At 45.7% G+C, this 20,070-nt stretch overlaps 1 protein-coding gene across 3 annotated transcripts; it reads left to right on the forward strand.

The window, feature by feature from the left end:
- Positions 1 to 1,650: 1,650 nt before the first annotated feature.
- On the forward strand, positions 1,651 to 18,627 carry PI16 (peptidase inhibitor 16). 3 transcript variants are annotated; one of them, XM_072641958.1, is made up of 6 exons: positions 1,651 to 1,847; positions 12,028 to 12,249; positions 15,550 to 15,659; positions 15,924 to 16,012; positions 16,886 to 17,116; positions 17,643 to 18,627. In XM_072641958.1, exons 1-6 carry the CDS (start codon positions 1,692 to 1,694, stop codon positions 17,735 to 17,737), a joined length of 903 nt encoding a protein of 300 aa, XP_072498059.1. In that variant the 5' UTR covers positions 1,651 to 1,691; the 3' UTR covers positions 17,738 to 18,627. The 3 variants fall into 3 exon arrangements, with proteins under 3 accessions (XP_072498059.1, XP_072498060.1, XP_072498058.1); XM_072641957.1 differs by having other exon boundaries at positions 1,652 to 1,847; positions 16,886 to 17,338; XM_072641959.1 differs by lacking the exon at positions 16,886 to 17,116.
- The last annotated feature ends 1,443 nt before the right edge of the window (positions 18,628 to 20,070 follow it).

The raw sequence follows: 20,070 nt of genomic DNA on the forward strand, positions 1-20,070 counted from the left end.
TCCATGAACTTGGATGGGAAAAAACTTACATCTTTGTTTCAGTATAATTGGTTTTCTTTTTAATCTTATGCATTTCATCTTGTGCACTTGAAAACACTATTCTGACAAGGGGTCCATAACGGGTCTGCTAAGGGTGTCCAGACTATGACATATAGGAAAAGGTTAAGGATCTCTGACCCAATAGAACATACCACACTCTGCCCCAGGAGACTCATTTCCCTAAAACCACTCCAATCCCTCTCTGACTCCTCCTTTTAATGGTGTACTACTCCTTCCCCCTCTCCAGCTGGACAGGTTTTTAGTGGAAGGCATTATTTTCTGAGAAGTTTGATAAAGTATTGATTAAATTTCCTTCTTTGAATAAGTCTGAGAAGGGTTTTAGACTAGAGAAATATTTATTTCTCAATATTTTTAGTTGAACTGAGAAGGTTCAGTTTTAATATGTTTAATCAGTTTTAATATGATTCTGTACAAGTGGGTGGGAGGCAGCCAGTGCCAAAGCATGGCGAGTGGATTATTTACTAAGTTTTTTTCTCCTCCCTCCCAAAGAGCTTTTGTTTGTGTGGGTTATGTTTATTGATATTTGCTGTTATTAATAGCTAGCATTTATACAGAGCTTTCAAGATCTTATCTCATTTGATTCTCCCAACAACCTGGAATGTAAGGGTTATTATTATTCCCATTCTATAGATGAGGAAACTGAGGTGGACAGAGTGACTTACCCAGGATAACCCAGACAGCAAATGTCTGAGGGAGGATTTCCATGCAGCAATTTAGAAATTGTTAAAAGTTTTTTTTGTTTTAACCTCAAACTTTAGATCAAAGACCCTTTGAAAGGGTCTCCTGGTCACTCAGACCACACTTTAAGAACCGATAATCTAGCCCAACTTTTTACAGAGGAGGAAACTGAGAAGAGAGCCAGCTTGTTCAAATTCATACGAAAAGTCATGAACAGTGCTGGGATCCAAATCCAAATACAACATAGCTCTTTCCAGTACATGAGACTGACAGCTTCCTGAGGATGGGGACCTTATCTCTCCCCTCTTCTGTGTTGGACGGTAGCCTCTAGCGTGCAGCGAATATTCAGCCTGGACTTGTGCTTAGGTGATCAGTGGCACTTTTGAGTGCGTAAGAAGACTGATGGTGGTGTAGAGAGGCAGCTCTCCACCTCCACTCCCAATGGATTAAAGAGCCCTGGGTTCCAATGTTAGCTCTGCTAGGGACGTGATATGTGATCTTGAAGAATTCTCTGGGTCTTAGTTTCGTCACTTTCTAAAGATCACTGGGGTGGGAGGGTTCTTGTCATCCACCAGTGCACCCCACATGTAGGGTGGGACTTTGAAACTCAGAGCACTTGACCTGAACCTTCCCTTGCCTCCTCCGCACACCCCTCCCCCCATCCCCAATCACAAAGACAAGAAATTTTGCCAAGGATTCCGATGGGACATTTAATGTTCGTTAGGAGTGGACAAGGTTTTGGCCATCTCCCAAAAATCCTTTCTCCCTCCCCCACCCCATTATGTGAGCTGGGCGGGGTGTGCTGCAAGTGGCGGGGCTCAGTTAGAGAGGAGCCCCACTTCAGTAATCCCAGCCAGGGGTGTTGCTCATTTGGAGAGGGAGGGAGGGACTTCAGATTCTTTTAAATCCAGCTGCCAGACCCCCAGACTTGCTAGAGCTAGAGAGAGGGCAGGATGCAGAGCTTCCACTACCTCCCAGCTGTGTTCCTCCTCTTCACAGCTGCCCAGCTGAGCTGGAGCCTAAAGGATGAGGAGAAGCAAATAGTGGTGCAACTTCACAACCTGTACCGATCCCGGGTCTCCCCACCTGCGACCAATATGAAGAATATGGTAAGCTGAGGAAGACCCCTCCTCCACTTACAATGTAAAACTCCCAAAGTGGGCTAAGCCTAGGAGGAGACTAATGAGGGGGTGTAGTCTTCTCCTCCCTGGAGGGATCCAGCTACCTGGGCTGGAGGTACAATACAATCAGAAGACCTAGGTTTTTCACGTGTTAAATTGATATCCCATCACTTGCCTTCTCAGTGGGTGTGGGAGGGAGTGGGATGGAGGGAGAGAATTTGGAACTCAAAATTTAAAAAGAAATGAATGTGGAAAATTAATAAATTGAAATGTTTTTAAAAAACAAAAAACCTAGGTTCTGGCCTCAGCTCTGCTGCTTATTAGCTATGGGACCTTGAGTGAGTTACTTAACCTCACTGGGCCTGAATTTGCAGCTGCAGAGTCAGGATAAAACTGTTTGGCCCCTGCCTACCTCACAGAGAGAATCTGGAGTCTGAAAGACCCAGTTCAAACCTGGCCTGTGGCACTTATTAACTGTAGAGTCTAGAAACCTGGGTTCCAGTGTTAGTTGTGCTAGGGACATGATGTGTGATCTTGGATGATTCTCCAGACCTAAGTCTCTTCACTTTTAAAATGAACAACTCAATGTTCCCTGAGATCATTTTCTGCTCTAACATTCTTTGCTTCTCTGGACCTCAGTTTCCTCTTCTGTCAAAGTGATAGAATGGTTGCTCCCTCCACCTTCCTTTCTCCTACCTTACAGGCCTGTTGTAAGGGATGTGCTTTGTAAAACGAAGCAATGTAGAACTGTGATTTTTTAGGGTCCTCTCTCTGATGGGCTGTGGAGTGGGGAGGGTGTTGGAACCATGGGCCTATTGGGTAGGAGAACTGAATCTGCAGGGGCCCACAGATATTGGAGAAGCCTCTGTCAGGTTTCAGTGGAGTCAGTGTATTTTTGGAACAAAGGTCTCTAAGACTGAGCAGGAGGCTGAGGTGTGTGTGGGGGGTGGGTTTGCACTGTGACGGGGTCTGGGAATGGGGTTACAGCCAGCACAAGACTGGGAGCCCCAGAAAGGGCAGGACCAAAGTGGGATTGGGATTGTCAGGGATGGGGTCAGAATAGAATCAGATACTGGGATAGATTTGGGACCAAGTCAAGGATCACTGAGTCATAATCAGAGACTCTGGAAGTAGAGGGGACCTAGGAACCAGTTAGTCCAACCCCTTTGTTTTACAGATGAGGAAACTGAGGCCCAGGAAGGTTAAATAACTGACCCAAGACTATTCAAGTAGTAAGTGACTGAGCAGGGGTGGTGCTGGGAAAGGTCCAACTGGGATCAGGGTGAGGTTGGAGCCCTGCAAGGGCATGATTCTAGGGTGGGATGGCTTCTTACTAAAGCTGGAAATGAGCTGGAAGAGTGGTGTTCTAAACTTCCCTATGCCACAGTTATGTGGTTTCATCTTTGACTTTCTTACTCTGCTGGAAAAGGCAAACCTATGGACTTGAGCCAGAAATGGGAAGTCACCAACTTTTCTAGGCACGGATGGGCAATAACCACTGTCTGAGTCACCCTTTCTATTCTGTACCTTCTCTCTCACCCATTATCCCTTAAACCCCCTAAAACAATCCCAAGGTTACTGGGAAGGCCCTTTGACTCTGTTCAGCTTTGGGGCTAGGTTGGGAATGGGCAGGGTGGGGTGGAGGAGGGAGATGGGTAACATGGCACCAAACCTGGTTGTGGTTTCAGTCTCCTCCCTCCAGGATGGCAACCATGGACATTAAGACTGGAAGAAACCTTGGAGCTTAGTCCAGTCTGCTGAGAGCTCTGTGGAAATGGTGTACTGAGGTTTGGTTGTCATCCAGGATAGAATCTTTCCAGCTTTCCCCTATTTCCTGAGGCCAGTCTGGTTTCAGTCCTCCTAAAGACGGAGAGAGAGCTGTTCTTTCTTTCACAAATGAAGATAAGAAGGCACAGGGCAGCTGGGTGGTGCAGTGAGTAGAATACCTGCCCTGGAGTCAGGAGGACCTGAGTTCAAATCCGACCTCAGACACTTGACCCACTTACTAGTTGTGTGACCATAGGCAAGTCACTTAACCCCAACTGCCTTGCCTTCCAAAAAAAAAAAAAAAGATACGAAGGTAAAGGTGAGGGAAGCTTCTCCTAGTCTGTAAACTAAGGGAACAGGAGGGTGATCAAAGCAGAAAACAAATGCTAAAGGAAGACCCAGAATCTACAACCCTCCTGATGTAGGTAGGCACTCTTTGGGCATTTAAAGCCCATCTTCTAAGAGACAGTGGAAAGCTCACTGGCTCTTTAGTCTAGGGTCTTGAGTTCTAATCCTCCCTTTCATTCACTACCTGTTTGATGTTGGGCAAGTTGCTAAGCCTCTCTCGGTCTATATAAAATAATAAGGATGGGCTAGATAGTCTCTCAGGTCCCTTGGTTTCTGAGATCAATACACATTATTTTCCTTCACACATTGTCCATGTCTCTCATCTCCTCCATGCCTTGAATGCACTCCTTCGTTTCTGTATCTTAGAAAATCAGACTTGTCTGAAGACCCAAGTGCTACCTTGTTCACAATGCCTCTCCTGATGCTCTGCCCTGTTCTCCCCCCACCCCAACTACATTGTTAGATGTTGTTGTTCAGTCATTTCAGTCATGTTTGACTCTCCCTGACCCCATTTGGGGTTTTCTTGTCAAAGATAATGGAGAAGTTTGCCATTTCTTTCTCCAGTTCATTTTACAGATGAGGAAACTGAGGCAAATAGGGTGAAGTGACTTGCCTAAGGTCACACAGTTAGCAAATGTCTGAGGCTGGATTTGAACTCAAGATGAGTCTTCCTGACTCCAGGACCAGTGCTCTCTGTACTATGGCGCCACCTAGCTGGCCCCTGTTGTTGGTACCCTCTCACTTCAAAAAAAAGATCTCTGTAATTTTTATATTTTCGGTATTTATATATATTTTGTATTGACTTTTCTGTGTACATGTTTCCCCTGGTAGAATGTAAACTTCTTGAGTAGAAGGGTCAGACCATTTCATTTTTGTCTTTGAATCTTCAGTGCCAAGTTCAGTGCCTACCACATAGCCAGCATTTAATAAATGATTAATTAATTGACTAATAGGAGGTAGGTTGAAGAAAATGGAAAAATTGGCAGCTAGGTGGCTCAGGGACTAGAGTGCCAGGCCTGGAGTTAGGAAGATTCATCTTCCTGGGTTCCAATCCAGACTCAGGGACTTACTAGCTGTGTGATCCTGGGCAAGTCACTTCACCCTGTTGCCTCAGTTTTCTCACTGTAAAATGAGCTGGAGAAAGAAGTGGCAAACCAGTCTAGTATCTTAGCCAAGAAAGCCCCCAATGGGGTTACGAAGAGTAGGACGCTAATGAAAATGTATCAAACTGAACAAAAGCCAGAATCTTCACTCCCAGAACAGATTTTTCACCCCACAGTTCAAGTTAAACTGTGTGCTAGGATTAAGAAATAGGTGTTAGTCACCAGCAGCCAGGGCCAGTTTTGGGGCAAAGATATGAAGAACAGGAAGTATGTCTTCCCACCTTCCCTCCTACCTTTTTAGCTCTGACTTTGTCCTCTGGATTTCCTCCCCCTTCTCCCCCCATTCCCATCCTCTGCCCAAAGTCACCCCTCCCCACCATGCTATGTACAATGGGCTTGGAATAGCTGGAAAAAGGTAATACGAATATGTGTAAGACGTATATCATTTATTTAGTCTATGGAAGGTGTATCCCCCAGTAGAATGTACGTTTATTGAGTACAGAAACCGTTTCATATTTCTCTTTTAATTTCACCGATGCCTGGCCCAAAACACTTGTTAAATTGAATTGCATGATGGTTAAGTCCGCAATCGCTGCAAATGGTTATTAATCACTTGAAAGAAAATTGGATTTGGAGGAAAAAGAACCTGGGTTTGTACTCCAACCAGATCAGCTACTTGCTACCTGAGGTGGGGTTGGGAGGTATCCAGCATTGGAGGGAAGAGAGTGGAACAGTTACTTTCCATCTTTTCCCCTCAGTCTTCTCATCTATTAAGATCGGAACATTAATGATATTTGCACCAATGACCTCCTAAGGTTGTTGTGATGATCAAAAAGATAATATTTGGGAAAGATCTTGTCAATGGCAAAAATTGTTAAGAGCTGATTAAGAAGGAATAGGGGATTAGGATTCCCATGGTACTTTGCCTTTTAATTTTTTTATTAATTTTTTAAAAACTTAAATACACAATAAGAAAAGAAAAAGGAACATTATAAACAAATATAAAATAAGAAAGGAAGAAAAAAGCATTGCTTTATGCACAGCAGAATGTGAGAGGATTCAAAATATACAGCAATAAATTTCCATTCCAAGAAAGCCTATATAATAAATACTTCACACTGTGTTCAGAGTTGTCCAACTTTTCTTTGCTTCCCTCTAAGTTTTCTTTGGTGTACTTTGCATTTTAATAAAGGACTCAGAGAAACCCAAATGTCTTAACTCTCAAAGGAATGACTTTAATGGTGGGATTTCAGGCAGAGGAGAAAAGCATTTGGCAGAGAGTGGAAGCCGTCCCCTAGAGCCCCATCTTGTTTAGTCTGCCTTCCTCTCCTCAGAGGGTTTCAGATCCTCTCTCAACAGTGCCCTGGAAGTCCATCTGACTCTCCAGCTGCTTGGTCAGTGGCCAAAGCAGCAGGACATGACTCCACAAGGGTGGAGCTGAGGATGAGGAGCCAGGAGAACCCTTTTCCAGGCCTAGCAGACAAAGCCAAAAGATCATGGAGTTTAATTGGATCCAGTTTCCCCAGAGCTCTGGCTTGGGAGGTCTTATTAACCCCTTCACTAGCTCAATTGGTCTCTCCCTGGAATCTGCCCACTCCTTGACCAGCTGCAGTCATTCTGCCTCCTCTGGCCTTTACACACACAATGGACAATCACCTAAAAGCATGTGATCTAAAGTCTAATCAGTTTCCCTCCATACCTTGAAAGAAACCATCGTTGGAAAGTATAAATGGCACAGGATTTAGAATCAGGGGACCTGGGTTTGAATCTTATTCCTGCCACTTATTTTAGCCTTGGGCAAATCACTTCTCCCTTATTACACTTATTTAGTTTTCTCTTCTGTAAAATGAGGGATTGAAATAAGGTCCATTCCAGTTTAAAAACCTATGATCCTGTATTCCTGCATTCCCTATTCTCACACCCTTCTCCATATGCCTGAAATTCCACCATTAGGGGATAATTCCTTTGGGTCTTTTAGGCTTTTCCATATTCCCCTGGCACTAGGGGATTAGCTGACATCGAACTGGGCAAGATATTTGCAGGAGTAACATGAGATATATTCTTGCAGGAATGAAGGAGAGACTTGGGAAGAGCCAGGATAGAAGGGGAGAAGAAACTGATGGGAGGTGGGAAAGCAGACACACAATTAGGTTTACTTTTTGCCTCGATATGCGGAAGAGGGGAAAGTTGGGAGAGGTGGGAAGAGATACTATGGTTACTCCTAGGGAACAAGGATGCTGAGGGACATGTAGCTACCACATAGTAACTCACTAGTTGTCCACAAGGTGGTGCAGTGACGACACATAGTTTAATGCAAAAAATAATATGCCAAGAGCCTGGAATTCTTTTAGAGATTTTGGATGATTCTTGGTGAATCTGGGGGTCCTAGCAAGCCTAGACCACACGAACCCACCGATGAGAACCTACTAGGATCACTGATGAACTCTCCACACATGACAGTTGTGTTTGGGTCCAGGTGCAGATCTCCATTGCTCAAGGACTGACCCAGGTTCACATGCATTATGGGGAGGAAACATAGTATAGTGATTTCCAACCTTTATAAGTTTGAATACCCCTTTATAATATTGAAAAATTTCACCAGCCCCCACACAATAGCAGTTGTACTATTAATATCCATTGATGGAGAAAACACAAGACAACAAAAAGCTATTACGAATTCAGTAAGCCTTAAACGAATTAGTGTTTTATTAATCATGATAGTACATTTGAAAGATGGTGGTACATAGGTATGTAAAACATTTTATTTGTGGAGGGAATTCCCAGTGAGAAAACTCCATCTCCCAATAGGATCATAGACTTAGAGCAGGCGGGGACTACTCTGCAATTTATGATTTTAATGACTTTTGCAGAGCCACAAAGGTGCTAGGCATCAGAGGCAGTTCTCGAACCCAGGTCTTCTGCAATCTGAGGTTGGCTCATCTACTAACCCACAGTTGCCTCAGAAGATTTGCATAAGGATTCTTCTACCCCTTCAGATAACTCCTGAGCCTCCCAAAGATCCAAGGTCCACAGGTTGAACTCACTCATTTAGTAGAAAAGGTGCTACCCTTGGAATAGAAAGACCTGACTGATTAAGTTCCAGCTGTGCCGCTATCTGAGCTTTGTGACTTTGGTCTTTCCCTTTGAGGGGCAGTATGGGTAGAATGATGGGGCAGCTAGGTGTCCTAGTGTATAGAGCACTGGGTCTAGAGTCTGGGAAGACTCATCCTCCTGAGTTCAAATTTGACCTCAGACACTCCCTAGCTGTGTGACCCTGGGCAAGTCACTTCACCGTTTGCCTCAGTTTCCTCATCTGTAAAATGAGTTGGAGAAGGCAATGGCAAACCACTCTAGTATGTTTGCCAAGAAAACCCCAAATGGGGACATGACGAGTCAGACATGACTGAACAATAATAACATGGTAGAGTAGGTAGGGCACTGGATGTTGGAAAGACGTGGACTCCAATCCTTCCTCATACACTTATTAGTTTTGTGCTTGGGGTCAAATCATTTAACTTTTATGTCACTCAGTTTCCCCATCTGAAAATTAGGAGGAGGGATTTGACTCATCAGCCTCTAGGGTTGCATCTAGCTCTGAATCTATGAGCACTTCTGAGCCCCATTAAGCCTCATTCACCTGTAAAATGAGGGACACTAGACGTTCTCTAGGGTGACGTTCAGTTCTGCCATTCTGAGAATCTGTGGATGGGTCCTTTCTGTGAGCAGACAGCTTTGATTATATGAACCCTCCTCCCCTAACTGGTAGCCACATATGAAGCTGTTCCAGCCTCAAAGGCTAGGCAATAGGGAGGCTTCTCCTGAGAAGAATCAGGGTTCAGTAAATGTTCTGGGAAGAGGACTAGTTTGTCCAACTGGAACTGCTGCCTCAGTTACACTTGAAGTCTCTCCCACATGCCAGGTGCTTCAGGAAATACCAAGTGGTGCCACAAAAAGTCTGCCCTCGAGGAGTTAGTAGGGGAGACAAGACCCCTTCCTCCACATGAAGAGAGAACTATGACAGGACGTGGGGGATGGGGAAGTACAAATGTGCTGAGAATGACTTTACAGAAATGCTCTAATGGGCCACTGTAGGCTGGAGCAGCCTTGGGCCTTTACGGTAGATTCCAGTTCAATGGTTTACTAAACGTTATTAAGGCCGTTGAGTGCAGAGTACTCACTAGGCATTGAAGGAGATAAAAAGGTTTACATTGGACACCATTCCTGCTCTCGGGAGGTTAAGTCTAGATGGGTAAATAACTCACGCTTAATAATTTACAAAGCCTAACATCACAAAGGTGGTAAATGATAGGGAAGATTTGAAATCCCGTCCCCGTGACGTCAGAGCCAGGGCCCTTTCTACGATACAATGTACTGTACTGTACAGGACTTGGCCATGAAGGGCTCTCAATACCAAACGTGCATCTTCTCTAACAGAAAGAAAGTAGATTCCGGGGCTTTTTTAGCACTTGATTTCCTGAAATCACAGGGTGCACATACTCACCCTCATGTTCCTTGTGACAGCCTCAGTTGGCTAGTGCCAACACACTTGGAAAGGCTTCCTTCCCCTTGGCCTTCTTTTCTTTATTTGTGAAAGAAAGAACAGCTTTCCCACAGCTTTGAGGAGGCCTGGAGGGAGGCCTGGAGCCAAGCCGGCCTCAGGCAATGGGGGAAAGCTGGGCGACTCTGCCCTGGGCCACAGCCAACCATCCTTCCCACGGAACCCAGCAGACTAAACTCTTTTCTAATCTTACAAGTGGTACAGTGGATAAAGTACTAGGCTTAGAATCAGGAACATTCATCTTTCTGAGTTCAAATCCAGCTTCAGACACTCCCTGGTTGTGTGACCCTGGGTAAGTCACTTCCCCCTGTTTGCCTCAGTTTCCTTATCTGTAAAAATCAACTAGGGAAGGAAATGGCAACCCACTCTAGTATCTTTGCCAAGAATACTCCAAAGTAGAGTCAGAAAGAGTTGGACATGACTGAACAACAACAAGACTTTACAAAGCCTTTTCTGAGAAATATTGACTGTGTGATCCACACAAAACCTTTGTGTTACACCATAGGTGATGCAATGGTTAGAATATTGGACCTGGATTCAGGAAGACCTCAGTTCAAATCCTGTCTCAGACACTCCCTAGCTGTGTGACCCTGGGCAAGTCAATTAACCTCTGCTTGCCTCAATTTCCTCTTCTGTAAAATGAACTGGAGAAGGAAATGGCAAATCACTCCCAGTATCTTTGCCAAGAGAACTCCAAATAGGTTTATGAAGAGTCAGACATGACTAAAATGAGTGGACAGTAATGTGAAACAATGGTGATAATCATAACTCCTATCTCCCAAGTTTGTTGGGAGGATAAAATGAGGTAATATTTAGTTCTTTCCTAGCTAAAAGTCTAGCGTCTTTTTCATGATTTTATGTTAAGTGATGTCAGCCTGGGTAGCACAGAGTCCTGAACTAAACTTATCTGTCAGTGTTCCACACATTATCACACATCCCTGAACTAGTTACTGAAACGTCTCCTTCATACTGAGGGAAATTAAAGGTATGAGCTCAGTGTTTCTCAGGGCTGTTCTCATCAAATACCTCCATTTGCCCCCAAATCTGCTAAAAGTATACATTAATTATCTTTAATATTTGGGTAGTCACTAATTTGAACTACCAAGCATTTTTCGCCTCAGTTTTCATTGCCAACAGAATTACACTTGTCATTAAGATCTTTGCTTCTGTATTAGAAAATTTCTTCTCCCACCTTTGTAAATAAGAAGATGAAACTGACAGTTTCTACACAAATGTCACTCTAGAATAGATAACCCCAAGGATGGGTAAACACCTAAGATAATACATTTCTTTTATAAGTTTTGACATCTTAAGTTGGTATTGAGCCTCTGGATCTTTTATACCGTGGAAGTTCTTTTCATTTTGTAGCTTTCAGGGTAAGCCATGATTAGTCATTAATGTATTATATTTATGTAATATCATTTATCACACAGCTAGAAGATAGAAGTAAAAAGTTAATTTCTTCGTTGCTTTGCCCTCAAGTCTTGTTTTGCATGTTATCACTGACGATGCAGTAGAACACCAATATGGTGTGTATAAAAGAACCAGACGAATACCCTCTCTGTTTAACACGAGTTGGGAACTAATGATGAAATTTGTCAATTGTCAATCCCTTCTAAAATTATACTTGTAAGAGATACAGGAAAAAAAAGGTATGAAGGTGGGGGGGGGGGTGAGGATTAGAGACACATTTTATAATACGGTCCAGAAAAGTCTAAATTTGCTGAGACATACATTCCTCCTCTGTTTCCAGATGGTTTTTGGCCTTAAGGTTGTTTGTTAGACAAGACCATTCCTTGACGATAAGCTGAATTCCTAAAATGAGGTCTCTTTGAAAGAAAAAAATATGTAGGTATCCAACGAAAATGAGCACCATTTTGTGGGTCACACTGATTCTATATGAGATAGACTGGGTAGGGGACACAAAATATGGCTTTTGTTTAGACCAATACAGCAATGCAGACCAAAGTCAGCTGGTAGCTTTCATTACATAATTCAACAAACATTTATTAAACACATACTGTGTTTAGAGAGAGTGCTATGCTCGGCAGGCATAGGGAGAATCTACAAGACTCAAACTTAGCTAACTATAGGACCTCTTCTGGACCATGGTATTGGTCATATGCTGGTGGGTGGAATGATCCCCACCTACTCAAAGAGAAGTAGGTCTGGTCACACAATATCTACCTTCTGCCTAGTGCCATCTACCTTCACAGAGTGCTTGGATTTTTTCATTTAATTCTCACAACAGCCTGAGAGGCCAGTAGAGCTGGGCAGAGATTATTGTCCCCATTTTACAGATGAGAAAACTGAAGGACCTGGGCCAAGCTCATCCCCCAACACTAGATCTCGTGCTGCTCCCTTCTTTCCCTAATCCTATCCACCCTTTCAGAAATGGGATGAAGATCTGGCTGCCTTCGCCAAAGCCTATGCCAACAAGTGCGTGTGGGGTCACAACAAGGATCGAGGCCGCCGAGGAGAGAACCTCTTCGCCATCACAGAAGGGGAGATGGACTTGGAGCTGGCCGTGGAACAGTGGTACAATGAGCATGAGCACTACAACCTTGGCAATGCCACCTGTGCAGAAGGGCAGATGTGCGGCCACTACACCCAGGTAGGCTGGGGAGGGGGGCAGGGCCAGGCCAGGCCCAAGGACTCTCCAGCTTCTTGGTCCTGCCCCCCAACCTTACCCAACTCCCTCCCCTGCCCCCCACCTTACCCAGCCCCCTCCCCTGCCCCTCACCTTACCCAGCTCCCTACCCTGAGTTCTTTCAGTTCAACAGTTAACCCCATTCTCACCTCTAAAGGAAATGTAGATCATGAAGTAGAGATCAAGACCACAGAATCATAGGAAAAGACAGTACTCCAGGCTTTGCCCAGGCTCAAGTCATTCCAAGGTTGCTAGGTTGCTCAGTGGTTAGCGCAACTCATCTTCCTGCATTCAGATCTGACCTCTGACACATACTAGCTGTGTGATGGCAGGCAAGTCACTTAATCCTGTTTGCCTCAGTCTCCTTATCTGTGAAATGAACTGGAGAAGGAAATGGGAAACCACTCTGGTATCTCTGCCAAGAAAACCCCAAAGGGGGTCACAAAGACTCAGACAGGACTAAAAAAAAGGACTGAATAACAACAAGCCATCCCAGACATAGAGACAATCATTTATTATTTATTATTATTGTGGTTACACCGAATGAACCCCATAATTAGCTTTACTTTCCGGATGGCTGAAGCTTACTCTTTTAAGTACTTTTTAAACTTTCTTTTTGCTTTAATTATTTAGAATGTAAATTATTGCTACATTGGGTTCTAGAAATGTAGGCACTTCCCTGCTTCTTCAGCAGAGGATAGACCATAGGCACAGGGACCACAGATATGAACCAGAACATGATGCCTATGTCTTTTCTAATGTTTGGGGTTCCACAGTGTCTAACACAGACAAGTTGGGGAAACAGGAGAGTGTCATCCAAGATATGGCTGTCCCTGACTTGCCGACCCACGTTCATCCCTGCCCAGTCCTTTACTGATCTCAATGCCTGAGAACTTGGGTAATCTTCAGCTGGGTCCAATTTTCAGGGCACACCAGGAAACCAGACTCTACAGACCTTCAGTGCTCTAACACAACTAGATCTCACCTAATTCTTGCATCTGCTCTCTTTCCAATCAAGAAAATCACTCTAGAATCAAACTAGAGCCGGCATAGGAATGCCAGCCTAGAGGTTTTGGCTCTCCCTTATTATCTGTTGTGTTCAGGATGGTTCAGAGTAGAGGGGTGACTGATGTCCTCCCAGAGACCATAAAAACTTCTGTCTTCTTACTTCCACCTCCCTGACTATAGTTATTTATACTCTATAACTCAGGGTCATCGTTATGAACATCATTTACAGTGTTGTGCTATAATGCAGTAAGGTTGGCTCAGTAATGCAAGAAGGTCTTTGACCCAGACTCTAGCCCCAGATGTTCTGTGTTTATAGTTCCGAAGGGAGTCGTTGACATCAGCTGCATCAAAATGCCTGAGTCTAGGAGCTCTTTTGCAGCTTTCTAATCTGTTATGTAAACCAGGTCCCCAGGCTTGTTAGAATTTTATGGAAAGCAAAAGTCAATAGGCTCTAAATGAAGGCTTGCCTACAAATGAAGTGCATGAATGGGGTATCTATACTACTCAGAAGCCTTCCCATGCATCCCACCTGCCATTTCTGCTTCTTAGCTGAGGCTTCTGGGAATCTGACCTCCGGATAAGTGGGGCATGGACTTCATTATTTTTACTCTTTATAAGTTATTCACAGGCTTCCTGGGTTCATCCATTCCTGTATTCCTTATCATCAGGAAAATCTAAGAGGATCTGACAAATTCTTCCTTCCCCTGTGGGGTCCCAGATGGGGTCTGGCCAACATCCTAAATGGAGTGGGGTCTGAGCACAAGAACATTCCTGCTGTGGTTCAGATCTATGATCCAGCTAGCTGTGTTGTGGCTTTGTCAGGGGTTTGGGAGCCTCTCTTATTTCTTCCTCCAGGTTCTCTGGGGTCAAGAATAAGGGATATTGGTCAGGGGAAGAAAATCAGGAAGGAGTACTTCTCCAGGGATGGCGGAGAACTCTGGTGAAATGTGGGGAGAAGGGGAATCCACTCCTGAGTTGTAATAGGCCAATTTTTCTGGGAGGGGGATGTCAAGATCTAACCCCAGCCAGGCTAAGAATAGATAGCCCAAGCTTGTTAGAACTGTTAGAAAGCAAGAGTACTTAGGCTCTGAGTGAAAGACAGAGTACATGAGCTTTGTGACAGTTGTCTCTGCCACTTGAGATTCCTCTCTCCCCCTTCTGGAATCTCAGTTATGTTCTGGATAATTGGGAAAAAGGTAAGAAGGTACCAAACTAAACTGAAATAGTCCCCCGGTCAAGGGGACCCTCAACACCTACAGAGTTTTAAGACTCTATCTCCAGACTGTGGGCCCATTTTGCATTGAAATCTCACCACCCCTAGGGGCTGCCTCAGTCTGGGTCAGGTTCCAGGATACTGGAAAGGCTATCAGTCCCAGAAATATCTCCCCTGCCAACCCCTGGTCTGAGTCTAACATTAGAGATCTGTGCTTTTTACTGAAGGCTATTAAAATGCAAATACCCCTGAGAATTCATTGTTAAGCTACCATGTCTTAATGGATGATCTAAATGATTTCAAATGGTTTCCAATCTGACACTGAAAACTTCAAAGCAGAGAGGAAAAAAAAGAGCATGGTTTTGGGTTAGGGTATTGACATCTTCTCTGCCTGCCCTTTGCCCCCACCCCAAAACCTCTGTCACTGAACCTAAAATTCCAGATTCAGCTCTTTGGCTTAGAGTTTTTATTCCCCTGAAATTTAAATCTTACTCCAACTGTTCCCCTACCACACCCTCCAACTCCCCAAGTCACAGGTGCTAGAGTGGCATTAACACTATAGTGAATCAGTGCCATGAGCCAGGACTTAGCTTTGAATTGGGGAAAGGAGAGACCTTGCTTTGATAAGGGGAGAGAAGAAGAAGGTGCTAAAGACAAAAGTCACTGAGCTAGATGGCTCAGTGGATAGAGCACTAGGCCTGGAGTTAGGAAGACCTGAGTTCAGATCCAGCCTCAGAAACTTACTAACTGTGTGACCCAGGGAAACCTATTTGCCTTAATTCACTGAAGAAGGAAATGGCAAACCACTCCAGTATCTTGGACAGTAGGGTCCACGAGGTCACAGAGTTGGACATGAACTACTGAACAACTACTTGGCCTCCCATGGAGACCATGCGCATTTCCAGGTTATAAGGTGTGTGGTCTCTAGGTAATTGGTCTTGACTCCAGGTTGATCTCTCAGTTGGATTTGAGAGTTTTTGGGCTTCTAGGGCTCTTGCCTGCTCTTGCCAGAAAGAAAGGCCTTTTGTTCTGGTTTCTTTCAGGTGGTCTGGGCAAAGACGGAGAGAATTGGCTGCGGATCCCAGTTCTGTGAGAAGCTTGAGGGAGTGATGGAGACAAACATTCATGTGCTGGTCTGCAACTACGAACCCCCGTGAGTGCCCATCAGAGTCTGGGAAAGGGATGGAGCTGAAGGGTTGAGGAGAGGGAAGCAGTTCAATATGACCTAGGTTGGAGGGGAAAATGAACTGGCCCGAGGTCACACAGCTTAACTTAGCCAAGACTGAAGACTCAATTCTCAGTTTTTCCCACTTTCCCAGGCTGTCTTCTGGAATGACTGGGAGGTGGGGGAGTGGGAAGGAGGGAGAAGAAAATTAATTAGGCTTCTCTTTTCCATCTCTTCCTCCTCTTCTCCCAGAGGAAACGTGAAGGGCCAGAAACCCTATATGGAGGGACCACAGTGTTCCCAATGCCAGGAGGGCTACGAGTGTAAGAACCTACTCTGTCGTAAGTAATGGTGCACCTGGTGGGAAAGGGAAGGCCTGGGGTGTCAGTCAGTCATGGAGCATTTAGACAGTAACCTCTGGGTCCTGCTTGGTAGGCCTGGTCCCAGGTGGTGACTTGGTAGACTAACAAAGAGGAGCTCTCTCCCATGGCAGAGACCTCAGATAAAAATGAAGACCTGATGGGGCCTGTGTCCTTGGTCTGGGAGCTCACAATGGGGTGAAAGGTAGAGGTCATAGGGAAGGCCTAGAGTGTATGGCCAGGGATGAAAAGGTTCTGGCTTTGGTTGGAAAGGGGAAGATAGAAAGGTGGAAATATGAGTGGAGAGGGGAGAAGAAAGGTGGTGGTTGTGGTGTGTCATGGAGAATGGGGAGGTTGTTGATGCATGACAGTTAGCGTTGAGATCCAGAACTCTCACAGTCACAGAACTGAAGCTGGAAGGAAACTCTGTGGCAAGTAGGTGAACCCATTCACAAAAGGGGTCCCTACTATAATACACTCTCATACTCACTGGCCTCCTCTTGAAGACCTCTAAGAAGAGGGATCTGTCCCCCTGCCTCTCCAGGCAGCCCATCCCTCTTCTGGACTGATCTAATGGAGTTTGTTCTTGACATCAAGTCTTTATTGTCCTCTGTGTAACCTCTCCCTGCCAACCACCCTTCCTTGTTCCTAGGTCTCAAACAGAACACGATGTCTATTCCCTTTTCCTCATAAATACTTGGGACACATCCATCTTGCACACATGCCCAGTTCTTTCAATTAGTCTTCACGTACACCCTTCTAATACATGATGCATTACATCTTAAATGGAGCAGATAAAGGATTGAGGACCCTGGAGACTAGCACTAATGCCCAGCCCTGTCTATTTCTTGTCAGAACCAATCATAGGCCCAGAAGAGGCTGGGGTCTCACCCTCTTTACCAACCGCAGCCCCGACCTCTATGGCAACTGAGGCCTCATCCAACTTGGCGACTGAGGCCCCTCCCTCTTTGGCTACCAAAGCCTCAACCTCCCTGAGTGAGGGGACCTCCCTCTCCCCTAGGCTAAGTATTGAGACCACCCTGAAATCATTAGAGACAGAGGCCAGCAAGAGAGAGCCAGACAGAGGTGAGCCCACCGAGGATGGACTTCAAGAGTTGCTTCCTTCCTCCTCCTCCTCTTCTAAGACTCTGGCTACCACTTCCTTGGCTAATGATGAGGTGGAAGAGGTCCCAGGCACCCTGTGGCCAATAGGGCACACCTCCAACACTGCCTCCCCTGATATCCCCCAAACTGGTGAGGCTAATGCCGTAGGTGGGCGCACCCTGGCCCTGCACTCCACTCTAGAAGGTAAGGCCCACAGCTTCAGCCCAGGCTGCACGGCTTTCCTTTCCTTTCTTATGGTCTTGCACTCCCAGGCCTGATGCCAAGGAATGGTGGTGGGACATTCCTGACATCCGATATCCCAGCATGTGTAACCGCATGGAGCATGGAGTCAGCATGCCACGTAGGCACTCACCGCCTCCTGTTTCCTTTGTTGTTGGTTCCGGGGGACCTCCTGTGTACATTTCCTGGGGTTGAAAGTGTTTGGTGAAAGACAAATGGGAGGAAATATGCTGGAGCTGACACTCATCTCTCTCCTTTCTGGATGCAGATGGTGCTATGCAAGCTTCGGGGAGCACCTCTGGTCGTTTCGAGTTTTCTCTCTTTGGGCTACTTAGTTGTTTAGTCCTGAGATACTTCTTCTGAAGACTTCATCCTTTGCACAACCCCATGCTCACACTATATACTATGCAGCCACAAGGCCTTGTCTTCCCCTGGCAGTAGCAGATGGATGGATAAATGGATGGAAGAATGGAGGCCCAGATGTGGGCCTGGACACACCCTGGATCTACAACCAAAGTATTAGGGTTCCAGTCCAAGAGGCCCATGGATGTGCTCACATTGCCACTCTCTCAGCTGTGCCCCTTCCTTGCACATATGCCCCTTCAGGAGGCTCTACAAGGAGGGGATGCAGAGGCTCCAAGAACCACCTAATCCTCTTAATGGAAGTGACCTCCAGTTGTCATCTCCTTCACCCTCAGACCCCCCTAAGCTTTAGTGCAGGTCCAAAGAGTTCTGCTGCAGCCAGCATGTCTCTGGCTCTCCCTGCCCTTCAAGGCCCCCTAATGAGGTTTGCCCAGACCCTTTGCCCTCTTCCCTCTGTCCCCTTTTCACCCTCCTCAGGGGCTCAGAGGTGACTTTTGCTTCTCTAGCATGAAGACGGTATCCATCTGGTGGATGTTCTCCTTCATATCTGTTGAGGCAAGACATATATGTCTGTACCAAACCCAAGGGAACAGAGAGCTGCAGGGCAGAGTGCTAGGGGAGTGGGGGCAGGGTTATTTGTGCCCACGGTGGTTTGGAGTCCTGGCTACCTATATACACTTATATATGTACTGATCCTGGTGACAGCCCCCAGGCCTGATTCTGCCCAGATGTATATCTGAAGTGTGATGGTGCTGTGAGATCTTTCACTCACCTTCTGGGGTGAGGATTATTCTAAGATGAAGGACAAGCTTCTCCCTGAGCCAGAGAAGTAACAGGGACTCAGGAGGAAAGCAAGCTCAAAGTCCTGAATAAAGTTTGGTCTGAAATAACTTTCTTTGCATGAATGATAGGAGTGGAAAGGGTCTTGGACCAGAAGTGGAGGATTCAGGCATAAAAAAAGCCATAAGGCTTCTATTTGTCTAGTCCCAAGAAAAATTAAAGTAGCTCTGCCCCTCCCTTCCCTACACTGGCCTCAGACTGTGCTCCCCACGTGAACCCCTCCCAGCTCTACAAACTCTCATGTTTTTTCAGATATTCCACTTTGCTTTCTCCCTATCAAACTTTATTTCCCTCAGGGCCTCCCTGCAAACTTTCTGTGGGTAGGTAGCAAGATAGAGCTCTGGGCCTGTAGATACTTACTAGCTATGAGACCCTGGGCAAGTCACTTCACCTGTTTGCCTGTTTCCTCAACTGTAAAATGTGGACAATACTAGCACCTGTCTCCCAGTGCTGTTGTGAGGATCAAAGAATATACTCATAAAGGGCTTAGCCCAGTGCCCGACACACAGTAGGCACTTGATAAATGCTTGTTCCTTGCTCCCTCCGGATCTCCCTATTGTTCCACCACTCCCCAACCCTGAAACCTTAGCTATATTCCCCAAATCCAGGGTTGGCCTTACAGTGGTGGGCGGAGGGGTTGGAAGGAGAGGAGCAGCACCCAAAAGCCCAAGTGACCCCAAACATCCTATTTTCATCGTCCTGGTACCTTAAATTCCTCCTACTAGTCATCCTTTCGTTACCAGCCTTGGCTCCAAAAAACCTATTAAAATGCATGCCACCTGGAAGGGGGAAGGGATGCGGTATTAGACACTGCTGGGTTAGAGGGTGACGTTAGTTGCATGGTGGGCTTTTCTTTTGGCTTGGGACAGACATCTGTACCCTCCCCTTCTTGGAGGTTCCAGGACTACTCTGCACCCAACCTTGGCCTAAGACAAAGATGATGCAGTGAGACAAGTCAAGAACTGGCTCCTCCCCTGGCTGGGCCAGCCCTGAAGAGTGCCTCTGCAACTTGGCAAGGACAGGTTCTTGAACACAGGTGCATGGCTAGGAAAAGACCCTAGATGTGTCAGGATGGCCCCCACACCTCAGGCAATTGGAAAGATGACAACTCAACGAAGCTGGGCTTTCCAGGGGCAGCACGTGAGAGAAGAGGGACTGAAAGTAGATACTGTGGGCCTAGGACTTGGGAGACCAGTATTCCAGTACTTATCCTGCCACTTACCTCCCAGTAGCCTTGGCATGTGATAGGTGCTTCAAAAAAGGCAATGTTATTAGAACGCCTGACTGGTCTAGCTCTATTTAGCTGTTATAAGTCTCATTTTCTGGGCCTCATTTAAAGATGCCTTCCAGTCCTGAAAAGAAGACAGTGAGACAGAAGGCTCCTTTGCTCCCTGAATCACAGGATCTTATCCATCACCAACCACTTCAATGTACAGATGAGGCCCAGAGAGGCTGTGACTCACCCAGAGTCACATAGCTACGGTCTGAGGTAG

Source organism: Notamacropus eugenii, chromosome 2, assembly GCF_028372415.1.
Source record: "Notamacropus eugenii isolate mMacEug1 chromosome 2, mMacEug1.pri_v2, whole genome shotgun sequence".
NCBI classification, from domain to species: domain Eukaryota; kingdom Metazoa; phylum Chordata; class Mammalia; order Diprotodontia; family Macropodidae; genus Notamacropus; species Notamacropus eugenii.